We start from the raw sequence: 17,869 nt of genomic DNA, 5'->3' as shown, positions 1-17,869 counted from the left end.
AAGAGATTTCAGGCAGAGCTTCCCCACCAGAGACGACGGAAACCGCCGGTGAACATCACTCTCTTCCCCTCTGCTCCCCGAGCCAAGCCACCACCCGCACGGGCAGCAGGGCGTCCACGCGGCCCCCACGCAGTCCTGGACAGTTTAGGCACTAAGTGCACTGGGCGCTCCTACAGCCTGCAGTCCAACGAGGTTCTAAAACCGGGGCTTTGGTTTTGTAACATACAATTCTTTTCCCTTGATGGGTACAGAGTACAACAAAATTAGTCATTTTTATTTAAAAGAAACATTACAAATAAGTGTGCAAAATTAAATTTCATGATTAAATACACATAAAAGTAACATGCATACTTCACACTGAAATCCACAGACAAAGTTAGTTGATTATATGACAGTAAAAGAACTGGCAAAACTGAGAATTTGCTGCTGCAGATTTTAATGTTTGCAACCTGAAATCAAAACATAAAATTAAGTTTTAAGGGAATTTAAGAAAATTAAATATATACCTCAAGTACTACTAATAATATAGAGCCCATAACCTATTTTAGTTACCAAACGTTAAAAAAAAGTATGTGCCTCTCATTCCCAGAATGTTAGTGTGCAGCTAGTCTTAAAAACGGGGAGAGAAGATGGCGAGAAAGGGAAGTGGAATCGGCCGGCCGAGGCATCCTCTCCAGACCCACAGAAACCGGGCATTGCTTTCTTGAGACGCCCGTTTCCCTTCGTATCCTCCAAATTAAGGGGCGCTTTCTTCTATGACTAAGTTTTAAAGTCTACGCATTACTCTGTTGCCTACGCGTAACAGGGAAACCCCCTTTGACCCAGAGTTTCACCAGGAGGTCACAGGCACTGCTCACAGGGTGGGCGTGGTGCTGCCTCAATTCCGATGGCTCCAAAAAGACGGGGATGCACGACATGCAGCTCTTGAGGGAGATGCCAGACCTATGCCCTCTTTCTTCAGTTTAGATGGGAGAAGGGCCTCCTTCCTCCTTTCCTAAGGCTGCCGGTATGATTGTTCCACTTAAATCTGGTGAGAACCAACACTTACACGTGTGTTCGCCTCCCGGTTACAGACTCAGTAAAAATGATGAAATCTGTCGCCACAAACTTCACTTTGTCCCTCCTTTTTTCAACGTGCCCCCAGTTTGTCCGGAGCCCCAACTGCAGGTGGCGGATGCGGCAGAACCAATGAAGTGAGAGTCACGGCTGAACGAAAGGTGAAGCCAGCAGTTGGGCGTGAGTGTCCATGTGCCCTGAAGATTCTTCCTTTAACGCTGGACTCGGGAGGTCTGGCTTCGGAAAACAGACGACAACGTATGGCTTCGCAACAAGGCCCCAGGCCATCCCCCCAGCCCATTGTCACCAGTCCCAGGAGCTCGAGGGGCCGCTGGGCACCCAGGGCCCGTGGTGCGCGCACTCCTGGTGCAGGGTCACAGCTTGTCGTCGGTCATCTCCAGGAACTGCGCATACACGTCCCGGACGCACTCCCCCTTGGGGTTGAACAGGAACTTGTAGTAGCTGCCGTCCGCACAGATCGCTGGGCAGAGGAGACCGTATCACTCAGGGTGAAAAGCAAGCAGCCTGCACTGAGCTCTCTGCACAGGTTGAGCGGAGGCTGAGCAGCCCCGAGGGATCTGTGGGTGGTGGGGGCACTCGACCAAGAACCCCATGTTCTAGGGGGTCTGCATCTACTCAGCTATTGTGGCGATAGGGGAACCCTCTTTGGTCGCCGGTTCCAAGACCAAATGATCTGGCCCACTGACTGCCCGGGAAACCCCGGAGGGCAGGTGGCTGCGCAGGAACCCCAGGAGAGAGGAACGGCCACCAGTGGAGCTGGTGGGGAGCTGACCACACCTGGGGGCCACTCTCCTCTGGAAGGACCACTTACCAATGACAGCATTTGGCTCTGTTCCAAAGGCACAAATGCATGGAGAGCCTGAGGGAACCTGAAACTTGGAAAAACTCCACTTGGAACTGAAGTATTTTGGAAGGAAACTGGCTGATGCCAAACTGTGAGGACAGAAAGCAAAGAAAGGAAGTTATGGTCACATAACAAAGTTAGAGACACAGCTCTCTTTAACGTCGGCTTAGCCTTAATGATTTAAATTCTATTTTTGCTTTTAATTTTTATTTTTCACATGAAAAAACTAAGTCGTTACAAATGGGTTTATTATAAATCCAGAAACCAGCAGCACCAGAAGGGACACAGGGTTCTACTGCCACCAAATTAATTTTCTGAACAGCTAACACGAGGATGACGGTTGGAGTTCAGGACCAAGTTCTACCTCACTGGAAGGTGGCTGGATCCTCATCAGACGTTTTCTAAGGGGCTAGTGGAAGGGAAAGTCGTGATGCCACTGTCTTAGCATCAAGTAATCTGCACCGGTTTTCAGAGAATCAAATGAACGACCAAAGAAAAGCCTCCCGACTGTGACTCAGACTGAGTGGGGCAACACTCAGGCAATGTTCTGTCCCTCTAACGGGAAAACCTACCTTGATTGTTTATTCCTTTTCGGATCTTCAGCTGCAAAAATGTGCACCGTGCCGTGGTCACTGGACACACAGATGAGAGAAGCGTCCTGATTGAAGTTAATGCTGCAAAGAAACCAGACGAAGCTTGGGTCTCATGTGGACGCAGGAGCGGGCCCTGACCTCAGCCTCCCGTGGTCAGGACAGTCATTTTAAGAACCACCCCTCCTGACCAGCTGACGGGGCTCAGCAAAGAACCAGATGGTCAAAGCCAGGGCACAGCCCCTCCTCAGGTGCCAGGGAGAGGGAAGGGGCTCCCAGGCTGGCTGGAGGGGCCTGAGAGTAGACAGATGGGAGAGTGGGCTGCACCAGAGGCCCCAAGGACACTACATCCACATACTAGCTGTGTTTTTAACACTCAGGCCCCAGTGCAGCTCCACACCTGCAAAGGCCACAGACACAAAGAACGAAGTCCCGCCCAAGCAGGGGTGCAGCCCTATCAGAGCTACAGACACTGTGGGACATGGTAACAACCACCAGAGAGAGAGCAGGTCAGCCTCGCAGGAGGTTGAAGTGACTACAGACGGGCTAACTAGGCCTCCAGTGTTTGCCTGAAGATGCTACTGAAAAAGCATCTTAAAGCAAATTCTGACAAATGCAGGACAATGGGTTCATGGTAATCATAATATTCTCTCTACTTTTGTGCATATTCCCATAATAAAGAGTTAAATTAGTAATAATAAAACAAGCTAATAAAACAGCCCCTACCAGCAGAGCAGCCCCCGCCCGCCTCGTGGGGGTGGTCCTGACTCTCCTCTGGATCACACAGGGCCCCTTCTCTAAGGTAAAACAACATGCTTTCTTACCAATAAATATTAGCTGCTTGAGATCCTCTTCGTAGTTCCTGGATTAAATGCCCTGATGAAGTATCAAATATTCGTATAAGGGTCCCCTTTGAAAAACAGTGAAGTGTTTCATTATCAAAGATTCACAACTTTTTATTTTTTCTTGAAATGATTTATATTCACAAACCCATTAACCCATCTGACCCTTTCCCAAATTCACCCACATCACCTAAAACTCAACTCCTCTGTTGTCACTGAGAACAGACTGGAGTCTCTTTAGTCCGACGGCAGCGGGCAGGGGCCGAGAGAGGGTCAGGGAGACCCGGGGCCCAGGCCCACAGGCATGGCCCTCTCGGAGCCCCGTGCACATGCTCCCCCTGGCTGAGGCCCTGGGCTGTCTTGTGCCCTGAGAGCCATCAGTTCACTCACTGTCCAGAGAAATGGCATCTTAACTATAATGCCCACAGCCAGTTAGAAAAACACGAATTCTACGGCCAAACAGATGGGGTACAACCAAATAAAATGACTTTTGGACCCTCTATGTCAACTATGACTCGATTCCTGAGAGAAGGTGGCTAAGAGCCTCTCTGGGGTCGGGATCTTCAGGGAAGGGCTGGTTTCCCGGGAGCCCGCACCCTATGGCGGGACAGGCCACTCTGGGGGCACCTCTGTGGGGCAGGGACACCCACTTACTTTCTCAGACGCGGTCGCAATTCTTGTTCCCTGCAGGTTGAGAGCGATGCAGCTCAAGACACCCTCATGGGCAGGAATGTCCACTGGCGGCTTCTCGGTGCTGGCCAGGTCCACGAGCTGCACATGGCCCGTGTGCGTGCCGGGGAAGGCCAGGAGTGAGTTGTTACTATTGGGGCACAGGACACAGAGGCCTAAACAGAGACAAGTAAATGCATCAAGGACTCAGGACCGTCTCAAAGCTTCTGTGTTTCCACAACCATACCTGCTCCCTGCCCTCCAGGTCCCATGAAAAAGTAAGAATCATTCACAGAATCTTTTCCCTGTGAAGGGCAGCAGAGGGCCAAGCAAAGCTCCCTCCCATGAGACGGCTTCATAATAGGAAACATTTGCTCAACTTATTATTGAATAAACTTTATCAAATGTCTGTCTTTCGGGGTGTCAGCCATGAGAATGCAAAATTGTAAAATCTAAGTGAATCCTTAAAAAATAAATAAATAAAATAAAAATGAATCCACTAACAGTAACATAAAAAAACCAAAACTGAATAAATTTAGCGATAGATGTAAAAGACACTATAACACACTGCAAAGGAAAACCAAAAACCTGGTGGGTGGAGAGCTGTCCTGTGACCACGGCTTGGAACCTACCTTCACCCACCTACAGAGTAAGTGCAATCACAGTTAAAATCTCTGCAGGCTTTTCTGAAGAAACAGACAACCTGTCACTAAGTTATAAGGAAAGTAAAAGTCCTAGAATAAGCCCCCCAATTTCTTATAAAATAGGAACAACATTAGAGGACTTATACTACCTAATTTCAAGAATTATCTTGAAGTTCCAGGGACTTCCCTGGTGGTGCAGTAGTTAAGAATCCATCTGCCAATGCAGGGGACACGGGTTTGAGCCCTGGTCCAGGAAGATCCCACATGCCACGGAGCAACTAAGCCTGTGCACCACAACTACTGAGCCTGCGCTCTAGAGCCTGCGAGCCACAACTACTGAGCCCACGTGCCACAACTACTGAAGCCCACGCGCTTAGAGCCTGTGCTCCGCGACAGAAGAAGCCACCGCAGTGAGAAGCCCACGCACCATGATGAAGAGTAGCCCCCACTCACCGCGACTAGAGAAAACCCGTGCGCAGCAATGAAGACCCAACACAGCCAAAAATAATAAATACATACATACATAAAAAAAAGAATTATTTTGAAGTTCCAGAAATCAAGGTCATTTGATACTGGCAAAAGGAGAGAAACACAGACCACTGGAGCAGAATAAAGAGTCCAGAAGAATCTTACACTTATTTGATTAAAAAAAAAAAAGTATCAAGGTAATTCAATGCAGAAAAAATAGTCTTTTAAACAAATGGTAAAGGGACTTCTCTAAGCAAAATAGAAAAGGCCACAAGCAGAAACATGAAAACTGTTAAAAGAAAAAAGCTCATTGGTTAAAGTAAATATAGAGTAAAAGTAGTAAAATCAACCACACACAAAGCTAGTGGGAAGGTTAAAAGACAAAGGTAGTAAAATCATCTACATTGGCAATAAGTAAAGGATACACAAAGCAAAAAGATATAAAACATAATGTCAAAAACAGATTGTGGGGAGAGGGGAGTAAAATGTAGGGTTGTTAAAATGCATTTGAAATTAAGAGACCAGGCCATTTAAAATAATCAGGCCATCTAAAATAATCACACATATATATACAGATTGCTATATATAAACCTCATAGTAACCACAAACCAAAAATCTATAATAGATACACACACAAAAGAGAAAGGAATCAAAACATAACACTAAAGACAGTCATAAAATCACAAGGGAAGGGATTTCCCTGGTAGCATGGTGGTTAAGAATCCGCCTGCCAATGCAGGGGACACAGGTTTGATCCCTGGTCTGGGAAGATCCGACATGCTGCAGAGCAAAACTAAGCCCATGCCCCACAACTACCAAGCCCGCGTGCCTAGAGCCTGTGCTCTACAATGAGAAGCCCACGCACTGCAATAAAGGGTAGCCCTGCTTGCCGCAACTAGAGAAAGCCCATGCACAGCAGCAAAGACCCAATGCAGCCAAAAAAAAAAAAAAAATCACAAGGGAAGACAACAAAAGAAGAAGGAACGAAAAAGACCTACAAAAACAACCCTAAACAATTTGTGGCAATAAGTACATACCTATCAATAATTACTTTAAATGTAAATAGACTAAATGCTCCAATCAAAACACAGAGTGGATATATACACAATGAAATACTACTCAGCCATAAAAAAGGAATGACATCTTGCCATCTGCAGCAACATGGATGACCTAGAGGGTATTTTGCTAAGTGAAATAAGTCAGACAAAGAAAGACAGATACTGTACATAAGTTACCACTTATATATGGAATCTAAAAAATAATTACAATATGACCCAGCAATTGTACTCCAAGAGAAATGAAAAAATACATCCACAAAAAGACCTGCATGTAAACATGTACAGCAGCTTCTATTCATAACAGCCAAAAATCTGGTATGGATCAACAGCTGTGGTATATCCATATGATGGTGTATTACTCAGTAATAAAAAGGAACAAAATAATAGCACACACACAAAAACATGGAGGAATCTAAAATATATTAAGCTAAGAGAAAGACACCAAACACATCTGAAAAGGCAAAACCTGAAGGTCAGGTGGGGAAGGGCACAGCCTGGGGAAACTCCTGGGTGATGGGACTGTTCTGCCCTGACTGTGGTGGCAGCTACACAACTATTTACAATGACTAAAGTTTATCAAATGCTACACTTAAAATGAGTTTTATGTAAATTATACCTCAGTAAAGTTGGAAGAAAAAAACCAAAAATTTTAAAAGCAAAGTTAAGATGATAAGATGAATAACAAAGTCAGCCACACGTAATCCACCAGCCAGAAGAAAAAGGAAAGGAAATGTCTCAGAACTTAATAAAAACATGGACTCCAGGGCTCACCATGGAGATCCTGAATGGCTGACAGTGAAAAATCCCAAGAGGGACTCCAATGATTCTGGTAAGAGGCAGGGTCTTAGAATCACGGCGAGGAAGCTGGGCTGTGAGCATGGGAAGGTTCAGAGGAGAAGGTAGGGACCGAGGTGGGGAGCTTGCATCTCCCAGACCCTTCCCCAGAGCCCCCGATGCCCCAGGACCCACCACTAGGGAGACACCACTCCAAGACCACCTGGAGGAGAGGCGTCCAGCATGGGTCTGCATCCCGCCTGGATCGGACCCAGGAAGCCAGTTTCCATCATCCATCCTCCTCTGGATTCTTACCTTTCGGGTTATAGCAGGTTTCAAAGACGTGCAACTGATGAGGATTGTGTGTGAATGTAAACACCTTGATCATTGAGTCCAAAACAACCACAATTCTGGAAAGAAAAAACACCATCAGAATTTCTCTCCCCCAAAGTGAAACTCAAACATTTTGTGACTTTTGTTCTTATCATCTGGAAACAGAAACACTGAAAAGAGCAAATACAAGAGGGTCATTCCTGGGATTTCCCTGGTAGTCCAGTGGCTAAGGCTCTGTGCTCCCAATGCAGGGGGCCCGGGTTCAATCCCTGGTCAGGGAACTAGATCCCACATGATACAACTAGGAGTTCGCATGCTGCAACTAAAGATCCCGCATGCCGCAACTAAGACCCGGCACAGCCAAATTAATTAATTATTTTAAAAAGAAGGTCATTCCTGAACCCAGGCACTGGGCAGCAAGGTTCGTGGAGCAGGTTGGCAGGGAGCCCCTGGGCGTGAGGCTGGCACTAGAAATGAGTGCCTCTCACCTGGCTGGAGGAAGGTTCAGCCCCAAGGGTCGGGAGGGCATTGTCATCAAATATTCTGTCTAGAGTAAGAACCAAGTAGGACACAAAGGCAGAAATTCTATCTTAAAACACTTTTAGACACATCTTAACAATCCAGAAATGTAATAAAATGGAATATCCTTGATTTGGCTCCAGGATTTGCATTATTAAGAGTCTCTAAATGCTGACATTCCTGGAAGAAACAAGTCTACCTACGAGTGCAGGGATGACAGACCCCTATTCACACTTGTCTGGTTCAGCATCTGTCCTCCCACAGCCAAGTATAACATGTAAATCACACCACAGCCGAGCATAACATGTAAATCACACCAAAACCCAAAGCGATGAAGCTTTGCTCTACCTCCATCAACATACTAGGAAAAACTCCTGTGTTCTCCTTAAACCCCAGGAAGGCAACAGCTGAGAGAGACCTGCTACTTTCAACAGGTGAGATTCAATGACACCTTCTCTGTGAGGAGTTCCTGAATTTTCCTTTACTTTCAGATTGAAACATTTATGAGGCGGCAGCATTTGGACAAGTGTGGGCCAAGAGGGAGGCAATTCAAGGTTCAAAACTCAAGTCCTCAGTCTGTACCTGTCAGGCGGGGTGGCTCCCCTGCAGAGCTGAGAGCTGGGGGGCAGGGCTGGCTGGGGGCCGGGTCCATGGAGGTGCACTTCACCCATGCCCACCAACGACTCACCTGTAAGTGATCCTGGGAGGCAAATAAAACTCAATGCCTTCCTTATGTCCTTGGGTCATAAACTATAGTCTCACATTTTTATACATCTTTTTCCTGAACACTTCTCTTCCTTCAATATAAAATGATTTCAGCCATCTTCAGAGAAAGTGACTGTTCCACCTCTAAAAATGAGACACTAAACCTACCTATCTCGCCGTAATTTGGCAGCCTTGACTTCGGTAGAAAATTCTATTTCAATCACAGTCTTCTTCTTCAGGTCATCCCAGATCATCACTGAAACAGGAAAGAACGTATGAACACGGTAATGAACAGGCCAGGGGCTGGCTTGCTAAGGCCACTCCTGAAGGGGTCCTCACATCACAAACACCTGACTGGGAGCTGGCAGGGGGTGGGGGAACAGGAGGCTCTTCCACTGGCTGGACAGTCCCACCCCCAGGTCTCAGATCCACCCCCCCCCCACCCCGCTCACCCCCGCCCTCCCACCCTCCTATTCAGCAACCACACACCTGTTCACACCTCAGGCAGCCAGTCTCTGCCTCTCTACAAACACAGGCATGCACACAGGCATTCAAGCACACTTGAACCTTCTCCCTGCCAACACTCGCCTAGTTTTTAGGCAAACTTCTCTCCACCTCTCTTTCCTTGGTTCTACTAGATTAAGCCAAAAAGCAAGCCCAACCACAGGTACCAAGTGCTAGAGATAAATCTGGATTAAGAAAAGAAAGGGTCCAGCTGCACAAGGAGGTAGCGCAGGCTGGAGGCCTCGGTCGGAGGGGAGGAAGAGGCAGCATCCAGGGGACAACATGCCAACTGCCAAGCAACTAGCCGACACTGGCTACAAGACCCCCGCCACCTCCACGACACTCCTGTTTACGGGTGCTACCTCTGCAGTGCCCGAGCCTACCGCTATTTCCAGCAGCGCAGCTCCCAGCGCCAGGCTGCAGGAGAACAGAAAACCTCGGGAGTCCCGTAGAGCTGGGGGGCTTTTTTTCCTTGAGCAGAGAGACCTGAGGCATACGGTGGAAAGACCTCACCTGCAATCATTTCTGAATCAAGAGGATCAGGGCCTTAATGGTTTTTGAACTCTGCTGGGAAAAAGTGCGCACGTTTTCTCTGGTGCAGAGTCAGGCCGGAGAGGCTACTGAACTGTAACAGGAATGGGAGGGTGAGGAAGACCTACAGACATTAAATATTTTACGTCAAAAGAAAAAAAGGGTTGTTTCATGGGGAAATCAGACACATAAAAACCAGGGCCAGTGTTCTTCAGCCCTGACTATTCTCGCTCTGCTTCAAGCTCTGGAATAGCTTCTGCTCACGTTACAATCTTCCGTCAGGACTGATTAGCAGTTTATGTCCAAAGGGATGAGACAATTTACAGACAACCCTGGATGAGGAGGAGCGTGTGTCCAGACCTCTTTTCCACTTGAAAAGCTGGGTACAAAGCACGTGGGGTGAGGGAAATAAGCTCCCTACACAGCCGGGTTACGGCTGACTGAGAATGGAAGGGAAGAATGTTTCCCCTAAAGGTCCCAACACCATGACCAACAACAGTCCGGTGGAATTCAGGGGTAAGTTTTGCCAGAATGGGTAAGTATCCTAAGTTTCAAATCAAGAGAGAACTGAATACCAGCCTACCAGAACTGCCAAAATTATTATCAAGTAACATAAGATGTATTTACTATCAAAGAGGTTAGTTATAATTTATAACCACTCAAAAATGAAGCAAAGAATAGTGTTCTTCTTGCTCCTTGAAACACCATCTTTGATAAACTTCTCCCATCGGCTCTTCCTTAAAGGGCACCAACATGTCAGTGAGTAGACAGTTACCTTATTGAAAATAGTATCTTCCCAAAACCAGATGTTCACGACCTTCTGGGCAAAGGACACTCACTCTTGAACACGAAAGCAATTCAGTGAACTTCCCCTGGCCCTGCAACCTGACACCAAAAAGCCTAAACCTCAACACAAACGTAAACTGGCCCAAACTGGCCCAAACCAGACAGAAGCCCACAGATAAGGACGTCAAGGGTGTCACAAATACGGGTGAACTCCATTTTCAGAAATGTTTGGAAACAGTGTGATGAAGCCCTGGAGGCAGCAGCATGAATTCTCATTCACAAAAGAAAAGTGACCAGACACGATGCCTTGGGAGTGAGAAAAATCCATGGCCTCTGAAGGCTGCGAGCTACCTTACTGCAGGAAACCGAAAATTTTAAATGTACTGGGCGGGATTCTGTATGTTTGTCTCTTGATATGGTTCCTAATAGCAAAAAATATATTTCAAAATTCTGGACTTCCTCCTAAATGGAAAGGGCCTTTCTGCTCCCTGAACAGCACCCTGTCAGGACCCAGTGGGTCACCGTGACAAACCAGTCTCCTCCAGTCCTGTTTTATTCTGTTTTCACAAACCAAAGACACTAGATTCTTTACAATGTAACACCATGCATCTTAATTGATATTAAAATATTAAGCAGTAATTTTGACATTGAAAAAACAATGTCATTTTTAATTTTTAATCTTACAAAAGTTTAAACAGACCAAGTTCTTTTTAAAAAACTGCCCTTTGCACACTACAAAAAGCTTAAGTTTTACTCAAAATGTTGTTAGAAAATTTCTTTCTTCTAAAAAATTTTTTCTTCTGCAAAATTTGAGACTCTTTCACTTCTCGGAATTTTTTTACTGAGAATAAGATGTTACAGGTGAAAGAGACCCCAGAGATTATCCAGTCCACTGCTTCCTCGGGGGCGGGGACAGTGACACCCCCCAACAGTGCCACAGATGGGGCTAGGCTCCCGACTCCTCACCAGTGATCAATGATCAATGAAATTCTTCATATGACAAAGACTGATCCAGTGGCAGAATCTTTGCCCATCCCCAAGGAGCCCAAGTAATTCTTATTCTTTTTTAAAAAATTTATTTTTGGCTGCGTTGGGTCTTCATTGCTGCATGTGGGCTTTCTCTAGTTGCGGCGAGCGGGGGCTACTCTCAGTTGTGGTGCGCAGGCTTCACACTGTTGTGGCTTCTCTTGTTGCAGAGCAGTCCTTCCCTACTACAGTCCTTCCCTTCCCCACCGAGCCTTGAAAGACAATGGTCTCCACAGCCCCCGGCGCAGTGGAGCCTGTCACCAGTGGGCTCCAACTCAACAGTCCTGCAGGGCTGCAGCGGTCACCAGGCCTCCACCCGTCTCCAGCATCTGCCTCTGATGCCCACTCACTTCCCTCTCCTGCCTCTTCCTGTGAACACGGCTCCCCTTTCTGCCTCCAACCTCTGAGTCTCCTCAGCCTTACACTTACCTGCTTCTAGACGAGATCGTTCCTGAGACCTGCTGGTATTGCTTTCCCAACCACACCCTCACCCAGCATGCGAGACCCCCACGTCTGTCCCCACCCCCGCCCCCATCCACCTGCCCCTCTTCCCCTGCTCTACCCTCCTTTCCTGGATTTCTTCCTCATGCCCCAAATGATACCTAGTTACAAGCACACAATATTCAGCTGTGGTTGTAAAGTTTGTTTCTCCCTTACTTTCTTTTTTTTTAAAAAATTATTTATTTATTTAGCCGTGTTGGGTCTTCATTGCTGCGTGCAGGCTTTCTCTAGTTGCAGCGAGCGGGGGCTACTCTTCATTGTGGTGTGCGGACTTCTCACTGCGGTGGCTTCTCTTGTCGTGGAGCACGGGCTCTAGGCATGCAGGCTTCAGTAGTTGTGGCTCACGGGCTCTAGAGCGCAGGCTCAGTAGTTGCAGTGCCCAGGCTTAGCTGCTCCGCAGCATGTGGGATCTTCCCAGACCAAGGCTCGAACCCATGTCCCCTGTACTGGCAGGCGGATTCTTAACCACTGTGCCAACAGGCGAGTCCCTCTCCTTTACTTTCAAAGAGCGACACTCTTTACAATGCCATCTCTTTGAACACAGACTCACACACACACACCAGGAACAACACTCCTCAACCCAGAGCCCAGCTGTTCTCTGTTCTATGTGTTTTTGTGAGTCAGTGGCTCTCTGCAGGAGAAGCAGCCTCCCCACACCTGGCTTTAAAAGGAACTCACAGCACAGGACACCAACCACAGAAGAACATCCAGAACAAAATGGGGCAAAGGCCCCCATCCAGCCTACACAACTGAAAAGCATGTGCTCTATGTCCATGGGGGACAAGTGACCCTGGTCACACATTTCTTCTCCCAGGAGCAGCAGAGAAAAGAGACTCTCTTTCTGGATGCTTCTTTCCCAGGGACTAGTCCTTCATGTGTCAGAGGGCCACCAGGGAAGATCCAATGTAGCCAGACACAAAGGTGCTCTAAAAAGTTCAAGAGAGGACTACACATGAGGCGCATCATTAAATGCAGGATTACATTACCTTTGTTCGGAGGGTATTTCGGCTTTTTTCCACCACCAACTAAAGCTAAATAGTTGCAGCGAAATAACATTTCAACATGGCCAACTCCTCCTTCTAGAAATTCTGAAATAATAAAAATAAGTCAGTATGTATATTTTACAATTTAAAAAAGAAAAAAGGTAAAAACATTAACAGTCAGAATTTGATTTTTAATCAGCAATTTGTATCTGCCATCAGAAATGAGAATAGTGACCGGCTAGGAAAATAATTAGCTTCAGACCTCTCAGCATCCTGTCATCATGAACTGTACTTTCACGTGTAAACACTAAGAGCCTAAGAAGCCAATGTAGCAAAATGTATGAAATATCTGAGTTCGTATTTTAAAGTGCAGCAAAATTTGTAAACTCTGAGAAAGTATGCTGTGATGCAAAAGCTGGAATTCCTTTTCACCACTTTAAACACCTCTTCCACTGGAAGTCCGAAATGCTCAAAAATGTTCACAAGTTATGTGGAGATGAACACGTCAGCAGATTCTCAGCTGTGCTCCACGACAGAAGGAAGCCCAATGCGCTCGCTCAGGGGAGCAACAGGAACCCCCAGGGGTGTGGGGCTCAGGGAAGCACGCTGCACCCTGAATGGTTCCCGTCGCAGCGGGGCCGCCCCACCCCGTCTCCCCAGCTCCTTCCACTCTGGTCTGTTGTGACCACGAGCTCCTGGGACGGTGAGGGGCAAGCCAGGAAACAAAACCTCTGAAAATCAGAAGTTAACCTAAGAATTGACTCCTACCTGTCCAGTCAGGGCTACCCAAGATGGACTCAAAGTCCATCAGCTTGCTCAAGGAGAAGTTTCAAATTCAAGGCCTAGTAGAAACCCTAGAAAGGACTCTGTGCTTAACATTATCCACAAGGAACACAGCTCTCCTTATAAACAATTTAATGGTCCTGTGACACACAAGCCACCTCAAGTAATTCTGGCTGTAACAGGATGTGGCCACAGCCCAAACTCAAAGGACTACAATGCTTCAGTCCTTAAACCGCTCTCGGCTCAGTATGCGGCCTCAGACCCACGACCACACAGGAATCCTTCACCCCACAGTGCGGAACACACCTCCATCACCAGAGGCACCACCTGGTTCCCTGGGTGCACTCACTAGGCACAGGGAGATCAGCTGCTGATTAACCTTCAGCCTCGGCCTTTACACTCTTGAAGAGATTAATGGACTCCAACAGACCAAAGGTGAGCAAAACTTGTAATAGCTGGCTATTAAACAAATGCTGAGCACCAGCAGGGGAGAAGATGGGTCTCTTCAGCAAACGCTGTTGGGAAAACTGACAAAGAAGAAAGAAGTTGACCCTTAAACTTGTATCATGTACAAAAGCTAACTCAGGGGACTTCCCTGGTGGTGCTGTGGTTAAGAATCTGCCTGCCAATGGAGAGGACGGATCCCTGGTCCGTTGATGGGTTTGATCCCTGGTTCAGGAAGATCCCACATGCTGTGGAGCAGCTAAGCCCGCATGCCACAACTACTGAACCTGTGCTCTAAAGCCCATGCTCTGCAACGAGAAGCCACCACAATGAGAAGCCCGTGCACTGCAACAAAGAGTAGCCCCTGTTCGCCGCCCAACTAGAGAAAAGAAAGCCCACACACAGCAATGAAGACCCAACACAGCCAAAAATAAATAAATAAATAAATAAATTTTTTTAAAAAAGCTAACTCAAAATGGGTTAAAGACCTTAAATGTAAGATGATCCAAAACTACAAAACTCCTGAAGAAAACAAAGGTAAAAAGCTTCATGGCACTGGACTCGGCAATGACCTCTTGGACATGACGTCAAAAGCACAGACAACAAAAGCAAAAACAGACTGGGACTTCCCTGGTGGTCCAGTAAGATTCCATGCTCCCAGTGCAGGGGGCCCGGGTTCAATCCCTGGTCAGGGAACTAGATCCTGCATGCTGCAACTAAGAGCCCGCATGCTGCAACTAAAAAAAAGATCCTGCATGACACAACTAAAGATCCTGCATGCTGCAACTAAGACCCAGTGCAGGAAAATAAATAAAATTTTTTTTTTTAAAAAAGCAAAAACAGACCAATGGGACTACCTGAAACTTTAAAACCTTTTGTGCATTAAAAAACTTAAAGTGAAAAGGAAACCTACAAAAAGGGAGAAAATGTCTGCAAATCATATATCTGATAAGAGATTGATATCAAAAATATATAAAGAGCTCCTACAACCCTACAACAATAAAACAAAACAAAGTCAAATAATTGGATTATAAAAAATGGGCGAAGGACTTGAACAGACATTTCTCCAAAGATGATATATGTGTTCAACACTCATGAAAAGATACACAACATCACTAAATACAGAAATGCAAGTCAAAACCACAATGAGAACATGGTATATCTTTCCATCTGTTTGTGTCATCTCCAATTTCTTTCATCAGCATCTTAGTTTTTGTGTGTGTTTTGTTTTGTTGTTGTTGTTTTTTGCGGTCTGCGGGCCTCTCACTGTTGTGGCCTCTCCCATTGCAGAGCACAGGCTCCGGACATGCAGGCTCAGCGGCCATGGCTCACAAGCCTAGCCGCTCCGCGGCATGTGGGATCTTCCCGGACTGGGGCACGAACCCGTGTCCCCTGCATCGGCAGGCGGACTCTCAACCACTGCGCCACCAGGGAAGCCCAGCATCTTAGTTTTTGGAGTACAAGTCTTTAACCTCCTTAGGTAGGTTTACTCCTAAGTATTTTATTATTTTTGATGCAATGGTAAATGGAACTGTTTCCTTAATTTCTCTTTCTGATATTCTGTTGTCAGTGTGTTGAAGCTGACACAAACATATGGAAAGATAGACTGTGTTCTTGAACTGGAAGAATTAATATCACTAAAATGACCATACTACCCAAGGCAATCTACAGATTCAATGCAATCTCTATAAAATTACCAATGGCATTTTTCACAGAAATAGAACAATAAAATTATTCAATTTGTATGGAAACACAAAAGACCCCAAATAGCCAAAACAATCCTGAGAAAGAAGAACAGAGCTGGAAGAATCACACTTCCTGACTTCAGACTATACTACAAAGCTACAGTAATCAAAACAGTGTGGTACTGGCCCCAAAACAGACACATAGCTCAATGGACCAAAATAGAGAGCCCAGAAATAAATCCACAAACTATGATCAATTAATCTATGACAAAGGAGGCAAGAATATACAAAGGAAGACAGTCTCTTCAATAAACGGTGCTGGGGGGCTTCCCTGGTGGCGCAGTGGTTGAGAATCCGCCTGCCGATGCAGGGGATACGGGTTCGTGCCCCGGTCCGGGAAGATCCCACATGCCGCGGAGCAGCTGGGCCCGTGAGCCATGGCCGCTGAGCCTGCGCATCCGGAGCCTGTGCCCCGCAACGGGAGAGGCCACAACAGTGAGAGGCCCGCATACCACAAAAAAAAAAAAAAAAAAAAAAAACGGTGCTGGGAAAACTGGACCGCTACACGTAAATAACATTCTCTAACACCATATACAAAAATAAACTCAAAATTGATTAAAAACCTAAATGTAGGACTTCCCTGGTGGTCCAATGGTTAAGACTCCACACTTCCATTGTAGGGCATATGGGTTCGATCCCTGGTCGGGGAACTAAGATCCCCCATGCCACATGGCGTTGCCAATAAAACCCAAAACAACAACAACAACAAACCAAACCAAAAGAAAAAAACACATCTAAATGTTAGACCAGATACTACAAAACTCCCAGAGGAAAACATAGGCAGAACACTTTTTGACATAAATCACAGCAATATATTTTTGGATCCATCTCCTAGAGTAATAGAAATTAAAACAAAAATAAACAAATGGGACCTAATTAAATTTAAAAGCTTTTGCACAGCAAAGGAAACCATGAACAAAACAAAAAGATGACCTACGGAGAAAATATTTGCAAACGATGCTACTGAGAAGGGCTTAATTTCCAAAATATACAAACAGCTCATACAACTCAGTAACAAAAAAACACAAACAACCCAATCAAAAGATGGGCAGAAGACCTAAACAGACATTTCTCCAAAGAAGACATATAGATGACACATGAAAAGATGCTAAATTTCGTTAATTATTAGAGAAATGCAGATCAAAACTACAATGAGGTATTACCTCACACCAGTCAGAATGGCCATCATCAAAAAGTCTACAAATAATCAATGCTGGAGAGGGTGTGGAGAAAAGGGAACCCTTCCACACTGCGGATGGGAATGTAAATGGGTGCAGCCACTATGGAGAACAATATGGAGGTTCCTTTAAAAACTAAAAATAGGGCTTCCGTGGTTGCGCAGTGGTTGAGAATCTGCCTGCCAATGCAGGGGACACGGGTTCGAGCCCTGGTCTGGGAAGATCCCATGTACCGCGGAGCAACTGGGCCCATGAGCCACAACTACTGAGCCTGCACATCTGGAGCCTGTGCTCCGCAACAAGAGAGGCTGCAATAGTGAGAGGCCTGCGCACCGCGATGAAGAGTGGCCCCCTCTTGCCACAACTAGAGAAAGCCCTTGCACAGAAACGAAGGCCCAACACAGCCAAAAAAATAAAAATATACATAAATAAATTTTTTTAAAAAACAAAAACTAACAATAGAGTCCACCATATTATCCTGCAATCCCACTCCTGGGCATATATCCAGAGAAAACTCTAATTCAAAAAGATACAATGCACCCCAATGTTCGCAGCAGCACTATTTACAATAACCAAGACATGGAAGCAACCTAAATGTCCATCGACAGATGAAAGGATAAAGAAGATGTGACAGGGCTTCCCTGGTGGCTCAGTGGTTGAGAGTCTGCCTGCTAATGCGGGGGACACGGGTTCAAGTCCTGGTCTGGGGCGATCCCACATGCCGCGGAGCAACTAGGCCCGTAAGCCTGTGCGTCTAGAGCCTGCGCTCCGCAACAAGAGAGGCACGATAGTGAGAGGCCCGTGCACAGAGATGAGGAGTGGCCTCCGCTTGCCACAACTGGAGAAAGCCCTCATGCAGAAACGA

At 46.3% G+C, this 17,869-nt stretch overlaps 1 protein-coding gene and 1 pseudogene across 2 annotated transcripts in view; one reads left to right on the top strand and one right to left on the bottom strand.

The window, feature by feature from the left end:
* Positions 1-253: 253 nt before the first annotated feature.
* WDR45B (WD repeat domain 45B) overlaps positions 254-17,869 on the bottom strand; it is a 37,934-nt gene continuing 20,318 nt past the window's right edge. Inside the window, exons 3-10 of one of the 2 annotated variants that reach the window (XM_059046987.2) lie at positions 12,858-12,959; positions 8,692-8,779; positions 7,282-7,376; positions 4,008-4,198; positions 3,336-3,421; positions 2,494-2,595; positions 1,889-2,010; positions 254-1,537 (exon numbers count right to left, since the gene is read on the bottom strand). In XM_059046987.2, coding sequence (XP_058902970.1) covers positions 1,431-1,537; positions 1,889-2,010; positions 2,494-2,595; positions 3,336-3,421; positions 4,008-4,198; positions 7,282-7,376; positions 8,692-8,779; positions 12,858-12,959 — 893 coding nt within the window. In that variant the 3' untranslated portion in view covers positions 254-1,430. The remainder of the gene's footprint in view (positions 1,538-1,888; positions 2,011-2,493; positions 2,596-3,335; positions 3,422-4,007; positions 4,199-7,281; positions 7,377-8,691; positions 8,780-12,857; positions 12,960-17,869) is intronic. The other variant, XM_059046991.2, reaches the window with a different exon arrangement.
* Positions 9,310-9,479, top strand: LOC136793249 (cytochrome c oxidase assembly protein COX14-like; annotated as a pseudogene).

Source organism: Kogia breviceps, chromosome 19 (assembly GCF_026419965.1).
Source record: "Kogia breviceps isolate mKogBre1 chromosome 19, mKogBre1 haplotype 1, whole genome shotgun sequence".
NCBI classification, from domain to species: Eukaryota; Metazoa; Chordata; class Mammalia; order Artiodactyla; family Physeteridae; genus Kogia; species Kogia breviceps.
Note: the sequence above shows the minus strand (reverse complement) of the source record. Positions and strands in the feature narration are given on the sequence as shown.